Here is a 20,994-nt window from a genome sequence, read left to right on the forward strand (position 1 = left end):
CAGGAACCCGGAAGGGTCTTCCAAAGCCTAGCATTCAAAGTGAACAGCTATTAGAATAGAATATTAGAATAGAAGGCCAAGCTACTAAACAAGCTTTTAAATATGATAAATGCATAATTTGAATAGAAGGAGTAAGTTACAAATTTTTAAAGCATTATTTCGTAAATTTTAATTTGACAATTATACAAAACAGAGTAGCATACCTAGACTTATCGCAAACAAACGAGGAAAAATAAAAAAAAAAACGTAAATTCTTCTTCGATCATTAGTTTGTATCTTATTTCAAGTTACAGAATTTTTTTTTTAATAAATTTTCATTTCACAAAAAAGTTATACGGCAATTTAATATTTAAATTATTTATTTTATCGTTATTTATTTATTTATTCTCATATATTAAAAACAATTTAAATTGTTAATTATTCTATCATAACCATGATGTATTCTTTCTTAAAATATGTGTAATATAATACATATATATATATATATATATATATATATATATATATATATATATATATGAGAATAATGGAAATAGTATTCCGACAAAATAGAGAAATAAAAATGAACCAAACCGAGTTATGTGTTCATCAACCTTTCGTCTTTATTTCGAGACTTTTGTGGAGACGCCCACTAATTAACGTAGGTGGGTGAGTGAGATATATAAAGGTATCAATCACCAATACCGGGAGAGTTCTGCAACGAACGCCAAATAGGTAAGACGCCTATGTTGCCTCCAGTAAGACATGCAACACGCCACCTGTCGGAATATTTCCAAGTGAAGTATATCTGAAAACATGTAAATATGTATATAACTTTTCTGCCTAATATATTATTGTTATACCTTTACTTTCCGTGTTTGTGCAGACACAACAGTGGCGACGGGAATTCAATAAAGGCTTACGCAGGATAAAATCCATTATTAAACACAACAGTGGCGTCGAGAATTCGAAAAAAGACTTACGCAGGATAAAATCCACTATTAAACACAACAGTGGTGTATGAAAACTACTTACTCGAGAAAGATTGAAAAAAAAACGTACTCTAAGAAAAAAAATCTACTGTTGAACACAACATTAACATCGAAGATTTTGAAAAAGATTTACTCGGGAATTCACTGTTTGACACAGCAACAGTATTCGAAAAATAATTTACTCGCAAAGTTATCACTGTTGAAAAAATACAAAAGAAAAACAGACAAAAGTAACTACAATATTGTCGAACAAAGATTTACTCAGGAATTCACTGTTAGACACAGTAACAGTATTCGAAAAATAATTTACGTGGAAAGTTATCACTGTCGAAAAAAAAAGAAAAACAAACGAAAGTAACTACAGAATTGTCAAACGAGATATTCGAACATTGGATACTTGAAAGCAAAATACGAATAACCATTTCAAAGTGACTATGAAAGTCAAAGAAAAAAAAGGTGCTTTCGCTAGTACACCGTGAACTAATTTATGCAAATTGTCTTGAAGGAGAAAAGTGATATTTTTTTCACCTGCACCAAGAAAGGATTTTTTTAAAAGACTTCTTGTACGTAATCAAAACTTAACGGATTAAGTGAACAAAAACAAAACATTTTTTTATCCCTCAATAGAAAAAGGGAAAAAGAAAGTTTCAACGACATAATAATAAATAATATATCGATAGAATAATATATCGATAGTATTCGGTTGACACAAAAAAAGCGAACCTAAAAACGGTTGTCCGTAGTTATTGTAAAAAGTGAATTAGTAAAATAGACTGATTTTTCTAATCTTTAAAAAGAAAAAAAAACAAGATGGAGGAATTTGCTAAAATAATGACACAGTTCATGCAGAATCAGCAGATCCTACAAAAAGAACAGCAAGCGCTACACGCAGAAAGAGACGAAAGACAAAATGAACGATTCATAAAATGCGTAGAAAGGCAGGAAGAAAGGTTCCCGCAGATGAAAGTTGAGCAGAAAGAACTGTTAGAAAGATTAACAGCTAATTCCACACAAGAAAGTAATACAACCTTCTCCAACACAACAATTGTTAACATTATAGATGTGTTCACATACCTACCGGAAGAGGATAAAACTTTTGATGCATACTTCAAGCGGTATGAAGATATTTTCGAAACAGATTGCGAAAACTGGCCAAATGGAAAGAAAGAAAGTTTATTACTTCGAAAGTTTGGTACCAGTGAACAATGCAAATTTGTTGATTTCATATTGCCAAGGAGAAAGAATCAGTTAGATTTCGCTGAGACCGTAAAGCTTCTTAAGGAATTATTCGGACCGAACATCTCTTTTTTCCACAAGATATGGTCCTGTATGAATCTTAAGAAAATTGATGAGCAGGACTACCTGATATACGTGTCAGTAGTAAACAAAAACTGCAACAACTTCAAATTATCGGAACTCACGGTGGACGATTTAAAATGCTTAATCTTTTCACAGGGTGTAGTATCCACAAAAAATTCAGAGATCCGAAGACGCGTTCTCTCAAAATTTGAGACAGAACAAGGCCTGACATTGCAGAAATTAGCAGAAGATTGCCAAAGAGCAGTATCAATAAAAAAAGATTCCAGGGATATAGAAGAAGCAGGAGTGGTGTACATTAGGAAGACTAAAAACATTCCAGAAACTCAGGACAAAGAAATTTTGAGACTAGTGAAAATTCAAAAAATACTCAAATTATAAATACTCAGATTATAATAACTACAGAAAACGAAATTACGATAATAGTCAATATAATAACTACAGAAAACGAAATTACGACAATGATCAAAGGAATTATAAAAAGACAGTATTAGGTAATAATTGCAGAAGATGTGATGAAAAACATTTGGAAAAACATTTGGAAATTTGTCCTTATAAAAATATCAGGTGCTACAATTGCGATAAAGTTGGAACTAAGAGTGTTTGCTTCGGAACAAAAAATAGAGTACACCAAATGAGAACAAATGACAAAAGAAAAATAATTTACGAAAATATGTATCAGTAAATGTTTTCGACAAACAAGTGAAATTTCTGCTTGACTCTGGATCGGATTTGTCGTTAATAAACGTCAACATTTGGGAAAAGCTGAGTAAACCGACTCTTCAAAAGTCAAGTAAAGGTGCAAGAACAGTGACAGGAGACGAAATAAAATTAGAAGGAGAGGTCATCCTACCCATTAATTTAAATTGCACGACGAAGAAATTGAAAATCTTCGTAATTAAAGAAAGCGAGAACTTATTGGGAATTGACTGGATTGAAAAATTCAATCTTTGGGATAAACCAATGAACGCTTTTTGTAGAAAAATAACCAGTTGCACCACAACAGCAGAAAATAGTAAAAACGATCTAAAAAAGAAATTCCCAGAAATATTTACTACTAAACTGGGAAGATGCAATAAATTTAAGGCTTCGTTCGAGCAAAAAAAGGGTGCAACACCGGTGTTTAAGAAAAAACGGAACGTACAGTTCGCCGGTTTAGACAAAACAAATAGCGAGCTAGATAGATTCGAAAAAACAGGCATCTTATCGAAAATCGAAACTAGTGTTTGGGCAGCCCTACGGTGTATATAAAAACAAAAGTTGGAACAAATTCGAGTCTGTGCAGACTTTTCTACGGGCCGAAACGATGAATGAAAAGACCACCACTACCCTTTACCAAGCCCTGATGAGTTATTTGCCAGACTAAATGGTGGCAAAATTTCTTCAAAGTAGATTTGTCCGACGCCTATTTACAAATTCCGATGGAAGAAGAATGCTCAAAGATATTATTCATTAACACGCACAAAGGGTTGTTCAAATACAACCATCTACCCTTCGGGATCCAAGTCGCGCCGGCGATTTTCCAACAAGCAATAAATACAATGCTGAACGGAATAGATTGTGCTTGTGCATACCTGGATGGCATAATCATCAGGAGCGCGCCCATAAGTGAACACCAAGAGCATCTAAAAGAATAAACGTATACGGATTAAAGGTGAAAGAAAACAAATGCGAATTTTATTTAGACGAAATCAAGTATTTAGGGCAAATAATAAATAAAGATGGTCGACGCCCAAACCCGGAAAAATCGACAGCAATTAAAAACATGCCGGCACCACATAACGTGACGACTCTACAGAGGTCTCGCAAACTACTACCAAATATTTATCAAAGAAATGCACGACCTAAGAGCTCCGCTTAACGAGTTAAAAAGAAAGAAACACCATGGATATGGACACAAGAATGTCAAGACGCATTTGAGAAAATTAAAAAGACGCTGACGTCCGATCTATTTAAACCTATAACGACCTAAAATTAGAAATTAGTGTTGCAAGCGGCGCGAGCTCGTATGGTATAGGAGCATGTATACAGCATATCCTGCCAGATGGATCGAAGAAACCTATAGCTCACGCCTCAAGGACGCTACTTCCGGAAGAAAAAGCTTACTCTCAAATAGAAAAAGAGGGGTTAACCATTATTTTCGCGGTGATGAAATTCCACTGTTAACTATACGGGATACACTTTATACTGGAAACAGATCACAAGCGCTTAGTGACAATCTTCGGTTCAAAAAAGGGCTTGCCAGTATATACGGAAAATCGTCCACTCCGTTGGGGTACCATCTTGCTAAATTATGACTTTCAAATAAAACATCTGGATTCGGAAAAAATAGGCCATGCGGATAGCCTATCAAAGCTTATACCGAAAATGGAGGAAACCCTTGAAGAGTCAGTAATTGCAGCTATGCGCTACAATTATGAGGAAAAAACATAGTGGTGAATATAATAAAATAATTACCAGTCACGTTAACCGATATAAAAAAGGGAGGCTGAAAATGACGATGTCATCACAGACATAAAGAAAAAATAAGGGAAAATGATGAAAAAACACAAATCATATTTTCCGTGTGCAATGATGTTTTATTATATAGTGAAAGAGTCGTTATCCCGAAAACCTTCCAGAAAAAGATCTTACATTATTTTCATACAGGACACCCGGGTATAAATAGGATGAAGGCACTTATGCGGAAGGGCGTTTACTGGCGTAACATGGATGGGGACATTGCACTAACAGTAAATAAGTGTAAAGGTTTACGTTAGCCGCAAAGGCACCACCGATAGTCCATAAACCTTGGAAAAAAACTGACCATCCATGACCACGCATTAATATAGCCGCAAAGGCACAACCAATAGTCCATAAACGCATTAATATAGACTTTGTTGGACCGACCGAAGGACAATAACACCTAATCGTAGTAGATAGTTTTTTCCAGATGGCCTGAAGTAAAGATTTTCAAGAACCCGACGATAAATACCACAATAAGTTTTCTGCATGAAATATTTGCACCTTTGGTGTGCCAGACACTATAGTCACAGATAACGGAACACAATTTACATCAAGTGATTTCAAGGATTTTGTGACACTTTTCAGGTAAAACGTATAACTACACCACCGTTCCACCCTATATCAAATGGATTAGTGGAAAGGTTCGTAGACACGATAAAGCGTGCATTTAGAAAATCAATAGGGACCCCGACGGATAAAGCTTTACATAAATTCCTGCAAATATAAAGGATAACTAAGAACCCAAATATACCGTCGAAATTATCGCCAGCAGGATTAATGTTTGCTAGAAAAATAAAATCACCATTTGATAAATTAATAGCAAAGCAAGCAATCGTCCATCAAACTACGCACACATCACGTAAAAGGTTTAAACCTGGTGATCGTGTATATTTTAAATGTATAAAAATATTTCATATCGGGAGTTTGGTACGGTAGATAAACGTATCGGCAACTTGGTCTACATGATAAAAGGTCCAAAAGGGATACACAAAAGACATCAAAATCAATTGAGAAAACGCCATATAAAAGACAACGAACATAATAATCCTGCTGAAAAGGAAGATCCAATTGATATACTATACGAAACGTTTGATATCGAACCACCACAAACCATGCCTGAACCGAGAAGATCGGGAAGGAAAAGAAAGTTTACAGAACCAATTATAATGAACCCCAAGAAAAAAGATATTGAAATCTACACGACTTCAAATCTTGGGAGGGGGGTGTTGTGGTGACGCCCACTAATTAACATAGGTGGGTGAGTGAGATATATAAAGGTATCAATCACCAATACCGGGAGAGTTCTGCAACGACCACCAAATAGGCAAGGCGCCTATGTTGCCTCCAGTAACATGCAACACGCCACCTGTCGGATATCTCCAACTGAAGTATATCTGAAGACATGTAAATATGTATATAACTTTTCTGCCTAATATATTATTGTTATACCTTTACTTTTCGTGTTCTTGTTAATTATTTGTGCAGACACAACAGAGACTTAATCTGGATGAATGAAATTAAGAAAACAAAACACCGGTACAAATCGTTGAAAATATATTTGTGATAAAATGTATGACCCTGTCTATTTCAGAAACGGAAAAGGTCGTTGGAAATTCAAACAAGGAAGGGGGCATAGCGTTGTGAAAGAGAGTACGATTTTTTGTTTTATAACCTAATATAGCCTTTAATATATTTAAAAAAGATATTATGCAACTCATATTGTTTCTGAAGAATATATGCCCGTTATAATTAAATGTTATTGCACTAAAATTTGTGTATTTTTGTTATATAATTTATTGACTGAGACTTAATCATAGGAGATGTTTTCTATAGTGTGCGAGAGTTAACCTGTGTCTAAGATTGAATTGTTTTCTAATAGAAGTTTACTTATTAATGGCGATATATTATAGAAACTTCCACGTTGTTTAATTGTGCTTGAATTTGCGATAAGCGCTGAATCGGAATTTGATTTGATGCGTGTAATATGGAAATTTTCATTAAAATGTCCGTTAGTGCAGATTTGATTTGAAAGCAACGCTTTTGCTGATGAGATGATTACCACAATGTCCACATAACGATTTCAATGAGTCATTTAATGTTGGGAGTTGATCCATAATATAGAAATCACTATTAATTCTTCACATCTCTTGGTTTGCCTTCAATTAATTAATAAGTTTACAAAACATACAATACGATAACTAAATTAAGTTTTCCCCGAAACCGTAACGTAAAAAACACCAATCCTTGTCAAATATGTATTGAATAACAAATAATATAAATTTACTCGAAAATAAACTTAATTCTGCCTATCAATTCAATAATAGATTGTAATTTATAAAGAACTAACACTATTTTAGAGATAACGCTATTTTATAAGTAGGCGTTTTTAAATTTTGCTGGAAGTGAACCGTGACAATATTAGCTCTGCCGATTAAATACAAATAGGTCAGCTTAAAAACATATGTGCTGTCACATGTTTTTGGTAGATTTTTCCCTTATTATCATTTTCTAAGTTTTTCTCTGGTTTTGACTTAGCATACTTCATAACTTTTATGCACACCGTTTTTCGCTTTGTTTTGATATACTATGTCTTTTATTAATATGTGTTTGCATCTTAAGAGCAGCAAAATAATCAAAAGAAAATATATTTCGTTGTGGGTCGCAGGTAAGACGATAAGGATGAAAATATACGTTTTCATCGAAATAAAAACTAAAATACAAACAAAAGTTATGATTGTGGGCGAATGTTTTCCTTTTGATCATTGGGGTGCACAAGAAATCTATGTATATATGTATATATGTATATATATGTGTGTGTATGTATATGTATATATATGTGTGTGTATGGATGTTTGTTGAAGAAATATGTTTATTTAAATATATTTTACCTTTCACTTATATCAATCCTTTAATTTATAAAGCTCAATGCAGATACAGAGCATATATAAAAATGAAACAAGTCTACATTCAAAATTTCAAGACGTTGACTATCTTACCGTCTATTTCTTTAAGTATGTTGTAACGCACGCTTCTTGACAGCATCTGTTTCGTAGCACAGAAAGATGCATGTATTTTTATGTCAATTTTTGAATTTATTCCATCCTTAACCCATCAACGGAAACGAAGTTTTTAACTCTCTCTCTCTCTCTCTCTCTCTCTCCTCTCTCTCTCTCTCTCTATATATATATATATATATATATATATATATATATATATATACACAGTGGGGATAATAACTATTCGATACATGCTGAAAAATTTAATTTTTCATTTCATTAAACACTAGCAATTTCAGAATTTTCGTTTTGATATCTTCTAAAATGAATATAGTAACATTCCAGGTAGTAATATGCTCGTTATGATGCAAGCGTTATACATTTAAACTTTTGTTTTGAATTTCGTTTTATAAATGTTTATTAAAAGAAAAAGAAAATTTTCTAGCATGTATCAAATACTTATTATCTCCACTGTATATGTACACACACACACACACACACACAAACACACACACACACACATATATATATGTGTGTGTGCGCATATATTTATGTATAATTCTTTATATTGTATTATATTTTATAGAGTTATAGTTTGTCAAAAACTTAGCTTGTTTTCGATTTTCTCGAGGTTTTAGAGTTCTGCATTATTTTCTTTATTTTAGACAGCTTTTTAATTGGAGTCACATTCCGATGATAAATTGCTTCTTTGCACGTATTAGAAGTTTTATGACAGTTTGTGTTTACAAAGATGAATTTCACAATATCTGAGCCAAAATCTATATTCCTATGAAGTTGAGAAAACCCATACAATATTCTCTTCAACTCAGATAATGTAAGATTGTTGAATTTGTTCTGGCATCATGAAATGGTAATGCATATAAAGTTTCTTTTCATCTTACAATATAACTCGAGGAGAATGTTCGTGCATTCTATTAAAAACGTATTAAAGAGAATAGTTTGCATTCTATTAAAATATATTAAAGAAAATAATTTGTAACTTTATGACAAACAATAACTCTATAAAATCTTTCATTTTAAACTTGCACCGAATGTTAGGGTCATCAAGTTGATTAAATCTAATTAAAACTAGACTGAAATTTCCAAATCGTATTAAATTTGAAACAAAAATGTAAATGTGACACACAAAATAACACACACACGCTATCGTATTAATATATAGATAATGCAAATTATTTGAACATCTGTTTTCATTTATTGAGATTGTCGGACTGACTTCCTCATCTTGGTTGTTATAGTCACAACGTTTTGGCCGTTTTCCCTCTGGCCTTCATCAGGTGTTTTGTATCGAACTGGGGAACCGTTTGTTAGGAGTCTCGAACCCAACCCTTTGTTATTATTGCGGGGGTACCCTGTTCGGACTCCAGTTAGGCTTTGGGACATAGTTGCTGATTATCTGTTTTTAATGTTACTTTTCACTGCCTTCGTTCAGGATTGAACTCAGCACCTTTGGGTAACTGTAAACTTTGATACAACGTCTAGGATCACTCGGCCATATGTCACTAGGACAATTCTTAGGTGGTTGTTGTTAATGTTAAACCTATTTTGTTATTCAAGGTTTTCTCTCTCTATTAGAGGTGTCCAAATTGCATTCAGCTCTATGCTTGGTTTGCTCAGTAGGTTGTTATGTCCGAGCATGTGAGCTGTTTCTTTAAGTTTTCTCACTTTCCAGTGGGTCTCTCTGTTTATTATTTTTACTTCATTCCATAGGGGACGATGGTCCCCCCTCTCCATCCAGACATGGTTGGCTATACCCGACTTTTCCGTCTACCCTTTAATTACCGCTTTTCGGTGTTCTTCCACGCTTACATTGAGGGGGCGGCAGGTTTCACCCTTGTAAACCTTTCTGCTACTGCATGGGATGGAGTATATGCAGTTCTTGGTCATGTTCTCCTCCATGCGGGGCTTCACTCGTACGAGGTGTCGTCTGAGTGTTGACTCGCTCTTGAATACCGTCCTGATGTTGTAGGGGGCACATATTCTCTGAATGTTTTCGGAGATGCCTATGTGCCCCCTTCCGTGCTGGGATATGTGCTTCAATGCCCGCTTTGCACAATTCAGTTATCTAATTGGCACACTTTAGCAGGGAGAGATAGGATATTGCCCCATGGGGCATTTCTAATATGTTCTCTGATTGCTTCCCAGTCAGCCAGTTTGTAGTATCTAGTCGTTTTGAGCAATAGCTCCTCACCTTTGGGTTGAAATTTGAGTGTGATGTCTAATGATACCATTAGGTGGTCTGCGTGTCCGGGTGGACTGTGGGCATCAGTTACACAATCGTCAGGTACTGCGGTAAGGAATAGGTCTACAAGTGAAGCTTACTGGTGTTACGATCTGGGAGGCGGGTTGGGAACATGTGTGAGAGAATGGGCTATAGAGAAGCTTTTAGAGCGTCCAGCTTCATCTGTGTAACTTGATAAATCAAGCTAATTTTTATGGTAGACATTGAAGTCATCAAACACATGTATTTGGGCATTACAATCTAAGGAAAGTGCTGCATCAATACTATCAGAAACATGATCGATTAGAGCACAGCCCTTGAAGGAGAACGGTAAAGAAAAAATAAGTAACTAACGAAGTGATGAAAGGTTAGTCGAATGCACATAAAGGCCTGGTCATCCGTTTCCAGACGTTGCTCTATAGTTAATATGAAGGGTGCTTTGAATATAGACTCCAAGCGCGTGCATATATCTATCCGAGTCTTTACGGCAGAAAGGGAGATAAAGCAGTTAGCGGTTTGTTTGACTTAATGCAAAGATATCCGGGGAGTTTACTAAGAGGTAAGACTCTATACCATCTAGATAACTTCTAAGCCCACAGATATTTGTGAAGACGAGCTTCAAGGGAGGATACGAAAGGGTTTTGTTTTGGTGGTTGTCCGGTTTAATCGTGGTATTTGTTGGTATGGACATTAACTTAAGTTTTGTTTGATTTCAGATTATGAAGAAAGAGTTGAGCAACGTGAGCCAGTTTTGATGCCAAGTACACACACACACACACACACACACACACACACACACACAGAACATGTCCATTAGCTCGGTCCTGCCCAGGATGTTGTCGCCTCGTGAAAGCCCACCAGTTTGGAATAAGGGAACGGCGTTCATTGTTCTAGTCAGAGACAGCGGTCACTTACAGGGTTGTTTCGGTGGGTCCCTGTTATTGCACTTCTGCGCCTGGGCAATAGACAAGGAAGGGGCGTGAAAGCCGGCAATAAGCAAAGCCTATCTATATCTTAAGCAATTAAGGTTTGCAAACCACAGAATTTTTAAAAAAAATCCTTTATTTCTCTTGCTAAGAAATCAGAAGCACGGTCAGTATGTATCATGTCAGGCAAACCAAAAATTGAAGTGAATAGTATCAGTAAGTAAAGAATTGCCTTTTAGAAAGGTTTTATTAACTGTAAAATACACGTACGCTCTTGAAAGGATCGAGCGGGAAAATGAAACAGAGGGCGCTTTTATTATGAATGTCAATCCCAAGGGGGATAACTCTTAACAACAAATTAAATCATAACATTTTCCCCGTCCTAAAGTATTCAAGTAAGGGGTAATTAATTATAGACAAATTTTTTTTTTTTTTTTTTTTTTTTTTACAATCACATAAGAATCATTTTATTTACAAATAACATATGAACCCAAACTGCAGTTTTTTCAGTATTTAGTCACAAAATCCTTATATTTACTAGGGAATTGTCGAACTCGGGACGACCTCCGCACAGATTGGCAGGAATGCTGATTTTCAGTATTATTTTTTTAGTGAAATCTGATTTTCTTCAAGATCAGACGATTGATTTTTGTCTTCCTCATGACCAATGTTTTCATTAGTAGAAGGTTCAAATAAAGTCTCTGAAGTAGTAGGATTATTATTAGAGTTTTCTTCATTTGATGAGTTTGGAGCTAAGTCTCGAATGTTGACAGTGGTTTCAGTACCAGAAGGTAGTTGAACATAAGCGTAGTGGGGGTTGACATCTATTAGGGTGGCAGGCGTTACAGGAGGGTCATGTTTACTTGTTTTAGTGTGGTTTCTAATATATATTGGGCCTGGTTTAACCCAAGAAGGAATTGAAATTCCGGAAGCAGATTTACGACTATATTTAAAAAGTCTATCATGGGGAGTCATATTAGTGGCAGTACAAAGTAATGATCTAATTGAATGAAGTGCGTCCGGTAGTATGTCTTCCCAATAAGGTAGTTTCATTTGATTAGAATGTAATGTTGTTTGAATGGCCTTCCATAAGGTACCGTTGAGTTTTTCAATCTGTCCATTACCTTCAGGATGATACCTACTTGTTTTAGAAGTAGCAATTCCTTTTTTGTGTAAAAAATCCTTTATTTCTCTTGCTAAGAAATCAGAAGCACGGTCAGTATGTATCATGTCAGGCAAACCAAAAATTGAAAAGAGTTTGTTTAGACAGTGGATAATGGTTTTGCTTGTCATATCTCTGCAAGGAAAAGCGAAAGGAAAACGGGAATACTCATCAATTAGAGTAAGTAGATATTTGTTGCCATGTATAGAAGTAGGTAGAGGGCCTTTAAAATCAAGATTTAATCGTTGAAAAGGTAATATGGCTTGAATGAGAGTCCCTCCATTGGTATTGGCGAATTTGGGTTTCAGTAATTGACAGGATGAGCAAGAGTCAGTAATATTCTTAATTTGATCCAAAGTAAAAGGGAGGTTCCTCGTTCTTATAAAATGGCTTAATCTTGAAACACCAGGATGACATAATTGTTTATGTAAATCACGAAGATCTTGTAGATTGTAAGTAAGAGCAGAGATGCGAGAGAATGTGTCAGCAGCAATATTTTCAGGTCCAGGTCGATAAACTATAGTGAAATTGTATTGGGATAATTCTATACGCCAACGACATATTTTGTCATTCTTAATTTTAGATTTTCTTTTATTGTCGAATATGAAGCTGATGCTCTTCTGATCTGTGATGACTTTAAAGTGCCTGCCGAGTAGAAAATGTCGCCACTTACGGAGAGCTTCTACAATAGCGGCTGCCTCTTTTTCTACTGCATGGTGCTTAATTTCGTTAGTATTGAGAGTTCTTGAAAAAAATGCAATAGGACGACCTTCTTGATTTAGTGTTGCAGCAATGCCATAGTTACTAGCGTCCGTTTCCACTTCAAATTCTTTATTTGGATCTACCGTTATTAAAGTGGCGTCTTTTAGATCATTTTTCAATGTTTGAAAAGATTTTAATACAGATGGAGGTAGTGGAAATTCTTTGTTTTGATTTAGTAATAAAATTTTATCAGAAAATTTTTTAATGAATTTGCAGTAATAGGAAAACATTCCAACTATTCTTTTTTGAGATTTAAGATTCAGCGGAGGTGGCGTTTCGAGTAATGGTTTTAGTCTTTGATAATCGGGAGCTATTTGATTATTTTCTATGGTGTAGCCGAGTAGAGTAATAGAACTAGAAGAAATTATGCTTTTATTTTCATTTAAAGTGATGTTATATTGTTTAGCAATTTTGTAGAATTTTGAAGATTGTACTCGTGTTCTTCTTGATTTTTCCCACATATAGTTACGTTATCAACATACACAAAGGTATCGGTTAGATTTTCTTTTTCTATAATATAGTCTATGCTCCTCTGGAAAGCACTTACTCCATTGGTGACGCCAAAAGGAAGACGAGTAAATTGAAAAAGTTTGCCACTTACTTCAAACGCAGTGAATTTACGATCAGCATGATTTATAGGTATTTGGTGATAAGCAGATTTTAGGTCGAGAGTAGAGAAGATGTTATATTGAGCGATGTCGTCTACCATCTTATTGATATTAGGCATTGGGTAAGCGTCTTGTTCCGTGAATCTATTGATGGTATCGCTGTAGTCGACTACCATTCTTTTCTTATGATTCTCATTCGAAGTTACAAGAACCTGCGCTCGCCACGGAGATATCGAAGGTTCAATTATGCCTTCTTTCAACATTCTAGCAGTCTCTTCTTTTATGAATTTGTTGGCGGCAAAAGTGTAACGTCGGGATTTTGTCGCAATAGGAGTAGTATGAGGAGAAAGATTAGAAAAGAGAGGAGGGGTGGAACGTTTAGTGTAGGAAAAAAATTATTCGTGTTTATAGCTCCAATTATAAGTTTGTCTCTAGGACCGTCGAATTTAAGTGTTACTTTTTTATATTTTTTTAAAATATCTTTTCCGATTATTAAATCAATGAAAAGGTTTTCAATGATTTCAATTGTTATTCCAGAATGGGTTTTATCTTTCAGTATTAAATCCACGACAGCTTCGCCAGTTATTTTAGCATGTTGATCGGAAGCAGCCAGAGCTATAGTTTTGTTTTTAGGTATTGTGAAGAGTTTAAGTTTTTTAGCAGTATTTTCATTAATGAATGTTTTTACACTGCCGGAGTCCACCATAGCGTTCACGAAGTGCCCGTTAATTTGGCATTGAGTGAATGTGACATCTTTGGAGTTAGTTCCTAGTCAGGATAGAGAAGGTGAGGGGTAGTCAGAGTCGTCATAAAGAACAGCAGTATGAGTGTTAGAAATAGAAGATTTACACACTTTAGCCCAATGACCATTTTTTTTGCATTTTTTACATTCGGCGTTTCGTGCAGGACATAAATATCGAGGATGACGTGATTTTCCACAGAAAAAACAAACCCCTTTTGGATGCATATTTTCTTTAGTCACAGCTATACGATTGTAGCCCGAAGGATTATTTGTAGCTGCTACAGTTAAGTTATTTGCGTAGCTTATCGAATGCTTTTCTGCTTGTTCAAGAGATCTGGCCGTGGCATATGTGTCTTGTAAAGTCAGGATGGGTTTTTCTAACAGTCGTTGTCGGATGGACGAAGAAGAAATTCCGCCGATGAAAGCTTCCCGAATGTATTGATTTTTGTTTTCTTCAGCAGAAACCGCTTCGAAGTTACATGTTTTGGCAAGCATTTCCAATTGTAGTATGAAGGCATCTATATTTTGTGTTGTTTGTTGCTTCGTCGTCATCAATCGATATCTATTATAAACAATATTTTCAGGTTTTAAATAAGCGGCGTCCAATGTTCTTAATGCACTATCGTAGTCGGTTTTATCGCTTATTAAATCGAAAACAGAGGCTGAAATACAATTGATCAAGGCAAAGAAATTATCTGAAGTGTTTTCGATTAATCCGTTATTATGTGAGCGGATATAATTCTGGAGGGTTAATTTCCAATGCCTATAGGATTTTTCGGAATTAGGGCATGTAGGTTCCACCTCGAATCTGTCGGGACGTAAGATTCGATCCATTATTTTTTTTTTTTTTTTTTTTTTACAGTTAATAAAATTGAAGTGAATAGTATCAGTAAGTAAAGAATTGCCTTTTAGAAAGGTTTTATTAACTGTAAAATACACGTACGCTCTTGAAAGGATCGAGCGGGAAAATGAAACAGAGGGCGCTTTTATTATGAATGTCAATCCCAAGGGGGATAACTCTTAACAACAAATTAAATCATAACACACCAGCTCTAGGAAGGTAGTCGACAATGACTGAGGAGGCCCCCCTCCCCCAATTTTAATAACAGGGATTTCTCTCTCCTGGATTGATGATCTGAAAAGATCTACTGGTCCATCACTCCGAGGGGGATAATAATGCGTCTGGTTTCTACACCAGGTACTTCTATGTCTCCTCATGGATGAGAATATTAAGTATCATAGTTAAATAAAGTTTTGCTCTATTCTAAAAATATAAGCTTAACATTAGATATACGTTTTCTCCATTTTACATTAAAAAGAAGCCGTGTGTTTTATTAAGTATGGTTAAATAATTTGCTTTAGTAATTTGTTTTAAAATAAACGAATAAAATATTATTGAGTACCTGCAAATATTCCAAAATATAGAAATAAAAAGAAATTGAATTAGATTTACACAGGTTACATATTATTAGATTTTTTTACAAAGAAAGCACCACTCATCAAGGTCCAGAGACCACTCTAGGATAAGGGTTAAAGGGTGTAAATTGGTCAAAAGGACAATACTATAGTAATCGTTAGAAGTGTAAATTGGGTGAATTGGATTACTTAAAGGGAACGGATCATCAAGAATTTGTTTACATTGAACTTGAAGACGACCATATTTTAGTCAGCTGAAAAGCAGATAAACGAAGGAGAGCTTCACACGTGTCCAGTTCTAAGAAAGAGGCTTTGTTCATGGAATCTACGTTTAGGTTTAGGTACAAGTAAAGTGGGGGAAATTATTAATAGTGGTTACAGTCAAAGAAGTGTTTCTCGTGAATGTTTGGTGAGCCAGGACCATAGATTGGAGTTCAGACAAGCACTTCCCATGAAAATAACGGTAAAACAGAGACAGACTTGCAACGTCTCTTCTGTGAGAAAGAGATTGCAAAAAAGAGAAAATGGCATCTCCTACTAGGCTACGAAGTCTATTCTGAACTCTGTCAAGGCTGGATAAGTAATTCCTAGCAGCTCCTGCTAAGATGTTACAGCAATACTCTATCCTTGAACTACCTGACTCTTATACAGATAGAGAATTGCATCAGCAGGTGAATTCTACTGGATTACACAGGCTAAATATAACATAAATAGATGTACTTGTTAGTCCATTCAAGCGACCCAGGAATGAGGTTTCCTAGCAGACCAGTGTTTCCAAGTGGAATGATTTGGGGTGCAAAGATTTCTATCTATTTCAAAGTAGTAATAAAAAAGAGGGTACCTTAAAAGCCATGTGCGTTCTTTTCAAGGGTTGACCGGTAGATCTTTTTTGTATTTAATTGGAGGATAAGTTTCGTTTTCTTTTTTCATACTATTTCAAAACATACAAACTTGTTTTCAAAAATGAAAAATGGTTGTTAAAGAAAATAGTATAAATTATTAAAAAAAAAAATTCTTCATCTGTTTCGTTGAAAAAAATCCAAATTATCTAAGAGAGTATTTTGTTATTTAATAGAAAGGGAATATTTATTTATAATATGATATGATAATTGTTGAAATCAACAGTTTATCGCAATTTAGCTACACACATAACAGCCAGCCATGGTTCTCCCCAAAATGTGCCGCTGCCATCGCGCACAGAAATCACTTATTCCATAGCTACCAACGTAATAGATGCACTGAGACTAAAGCTGCTTTCAGGAACGCCAGCAACCACTGTAAAAGAGTAATAAAAAATTCAAGAGAGCTATATGCCCAGTCTGTTAAATCCAAAGTAGCTGATCAGCGGCTTGGTTCCCACCAGTTTTGGTAAATAACAAATAGGATCCTGAACAGAAGTGTGCGTTCTATCCCAACCATTATCAATGGACCAGAGGTCATCTCATCAGCTTCAGACAAGGCCAGGCTATTTGCCAAGAACTTTGCAGCTAATTCTACCCTATGCGACGAAGGACATCAACTCCCCATATTTCCTCCTATAACACAGAACACGATAGGTAGCATACAGATATCTGTGCATGAGGTCGCCAAGCTAATCAAGAACCTTGATTCCAGTAAAGCTACTGGCCCTGATGGCATCCCAATTATAGTGTTAAAAAAGCTTCAACCAGAACTTGCTCCCATACTTACGAAACTGTTTAAACGTTGCCTTTAGGAGAAGTGCTTTCCAATACCCTGGAAAACCTCATCAGTATGCCCTGTATTTAAGAACTCAAGTGATGTCATCTCCCTCTCAGAACAGACCCATAAGTCTCCTGTGTGTCATGAGTAAGTTGCTGAAATCCATATTAAATAACGAAATAATCAACCACCTCAACAGAAATAACCTTCTTAGTGACATGCAATATGGTTTCCGTTCTGCAAGATCTACCGCAGATGTACTAAGAGTTATATCTCAGGATTAGTAAATCTCTTGAGAAAGGCTTCCTTTCCAGGGCAATTGCTCTTGACATATCAAAGGCCTTCGACAAGGTATAGCATAAAGGTCTACTTCACAAGATTTCCAGCTACGGTATAACCGAAAATATTATCTCTATCATTAAATCATTTCTCTCTGATAGGCTCATAAGAGTAGTGGTTGATGGACTAAAATCAGAGGCCTGCAGTATAAATGCTGGGGTTCCTCAAGTGTCCATCCTGGGCCCAACTCTCTTCCTGATCTACATCAATGATCTCCCTAAACATATACTTCATTCATTGACATCTATGCTGATGACACGACCATCTACGGCAACACATCAAAGGCTGTAAATGACAAATCTCTCTTTGATTCTCTCTCCTCTGATCTCGAACGAGTGGTTCAGTGGGGGAAGACATGGCTGGTTACGTTCAAGGCATCTAAAACCAAATTCCTATATTTACTTCATCAACGCCTGTATCCCCATCTGGCATCAATTGAAATGAATGGCTCTCGTCTAGGACCATGTTTTGATAAGCTTCTGGGCTTGACCCTCACTCCTGATCTGAAATGGAACACGTACATCAAGTCTGTTGCCAAGGTCGCTGGAAAGATGGTGGGATCCTTCTACCGGTCCAGAAGATATCTCACTACTGATGCAATTCTCTATCTATATAAAAGCCAAGTACGTCCAAGGATGGAATACTGCTGTCATATGTGGGCAGGAGCTGCTAAAAACAGCCTATCCTGCCTTGACAGAGTACAAAATAGACTTTGTGGCTTAGTGGGGGATTCCCTTTTCTCTACCCTGCAACCTCTCTCCCACAGAAGAGACGTTGCAAGCCTATCTTTATTTTATCGTTATTTCCATGGCAGGTGCTCGTCTGAACTCCAATCTCTGGTCCCCCATCGCCAATCTTTTACGATAAACACCCGTCTAGCTGAATCCACTATCAAAAACTTTCCCCACACTTTATCTATGCCTAAATCAAAACGTAGATTCCATGAACAAAGCTTCTTTCTTAGAACTGCACGCCTGTGGGACTCTATTCTGTCTGCCTGCTTCCCTCCTGACTATAACTTGGATGTCTTCAAGTCCAACGTAAACAAATTCCTTATGAACCGCCTCCTTTAGTAGACACTTTAAATATCCACACTAACGTATTCTACTTAGAATAATGCTTATCCCTGAGCGGCTTCCTGGCCTTGATATGTGGTGACCACCTTGTAAAAAAAATATACAGGCAAAGCACTATTTAGTTGTCTAAAGTTTTTATTATAGTTTTAATCCACTAACTAGCTTACTCCAGCTTAATATGATCTCTGGAACTTGGACGATCTTAGGAAAAAAATTGCTGTTTTAAAAAATCACATTATTCTCATTTCTGATAAATAATTGGTATGATTCTTTTTAAAATATGTTAAAATGGACATGAAAAAATTATCTGTATATCTATAATAGACTTGAAATTTACTATATAGAGTATTCAGACATGAGGAACACATTTTAACTTGTTTTCATTCGGAAAAAAGTGCTGTTAAGGTGTCGAAATTGAAAAGTTGTAACTTGGGGCCATCGGATCTTTATGTTTGTCAATCGTTCACATTATGTTAACAATAAGTATGATTTGAAAACACTTTTTAAAGATCGTGTCAGGCTAGTTTAATTGTTATCGTACTTGTCTCATTGTGTTTAGATTTTGGTTTCGTTCTCAGCTTGAGTATATATCTTTTTTTACTCACAATAAGTGAATTCATTTGAAAAGAACATAATACTCACGTACACGTCTCAGTTTCTTTCTGGTTTTTACTTCATATTTTAAAGGATTTAATTTTACGTTTAATACCGGCAACGCCAGGTACATCTGCTAGTTATTAATAAAGGCAACAGAAGGGAAGTAACGATTTCCCTGGATTAAATTCAAACGCATCCCCAAGATGATATTGTATTTATCATCATTTTACAATTATAATCGAAACTCAAGATAATATCATTTCTTCGCCTGAAACGTAATCTTTTATTTTAAATGGAAATTTTGTAATATTATAAATAATTTATAAACACACATATTATGTTGTATATTGTTTTATTGATATGCTCATGGATTTTACGATTCGTTTTTTCAGAGTATAATTACACAAATGTTAACATCATTTCTCTCGATTAAGCAGTAGCAAAATGCAATAGATTTGCTTTTTTAAAAAAATATTTTTATTTTTCAGGTTGCCGGAAAATGTAAAGAGATTCTACATCACTCGAGGGCTTTCCAGAAGCAAATAATGCACAAAGTTCAATATGATCCAGAACAAGACGCATTATGATTAATGATATTCCGAGTGTACGTCCGCTATTGATCCTTGCGGCTGAAAGTTTTGATGCATGATGTTGAGAAGATGGGCCTTGCAGCCGAATGGTTAAATTCCGTCTCACTTTAAAAGAAAGAAAAGAAAAAGTAAACGATGATGTGTTTATGGCTTTGAAAAATATGAATTTTCACGATGAAATTCGTTTTCCAAGGAAACCGGAGCTCTGCAGGATGTTAGATCGCATCATTAAGCAAGCGGCTTAAAACGAAAATGCCGCCTTTTTTAAATAACGGATGGAATTAAATTGGAGGAAATGTTTTTTTTAATACGACAATAATAATGCAAAGAATAAGAATTAGTTGACGATACAATCATTTTATTTTTATACGCAATTCATTAAAATATATTTAAATTCTAAATTTTAAATATTTATTTAAAAGCTAAGTTGGCAGCAAGAGAGCTGAATGGAAATGATGCAATAAACATATGAAGACATTTGAGGAATTTCAACTTAACGATGAGCTGTAGATATCACGTATTGTTAACTGATTTCTGACAATACTTTAAGGAGATAATATCATCCCGGACAGATATACACGCATATATAATATAAAGAGAGGAGGTGACGACCTTCATAGATGCAGATCATATATATTTGTTGTTTATAATAAAGATCTCTATCTTTGAATTAAAACATTTTTTTTTTGCAAAATTTGAATGCATTACATTCACCTAGCTTAATAATTACACTAATTGTTTCTTTTGTTCCCACCACAGGGTATGTAATACAAGGCAGTGATATTGGTTAAACGAATTGATTTCAATTTATTTTGCATTTTAATTGAAATTTTATTTATCTTTTACTTAACTATTATTCTAAATCTAGAGCCGCATTTTGCACAAACATTTCCTTACTCTTTTTATAAAATTAAGATAATAAGTATAGATTGTCTTTATTTATAAATACTTTTATTCCTATGAAATAATATTCACGACTTTACGTAAGTAGAAGGATGCTCTTTCTTAGTTTTTATAATATCATGTTTAAATATGAATTATTATTGATGAATTGAAAACTGAAAT

The 20,994-nt window shown here is 35.2% G+C and overlaps 1 protein-coding gene across 1 annotated transcript in view; it reads left to right on the forward strand.

Annotated features, from left to right (window-relative positions):
* The window catches only part of LOC145266413 (uncharacterized), a 445,667-nt gene extending 425,062 nt beyond the window's left edge, over positions 1–20,605 (forward strand). The window contains exon 14 of the mRNA XM_080122081.1: positions 19,828–20,605. Within this exon, the coding sequence (XP_079978207.1) occupies positions 19,828–19,926 (99 nt within the window). The 3' untranslated portion in view covers positions 19,927–20,605. The remainder of the gene's footprint in view (positions 1–19,827) is intronic.
* Positions 20,606–20,994: the final 389 nt, after the last annotated feature.

This window comes from Euprymna scolopes, chromosome 4 (genome assembly GCF_053919585.1).
Source record: "Euprymna scolopes isolate OS-2025 chromosome 4, ASM5391958v1, whole genome shotgun sequence".
Taxonomy (NCBI): Eukaryota; Metazoa; Mollusca; class Cephalopoda; order Sepiida; family Sepiolidae; genus Euprymna; species Euprymna scolopes.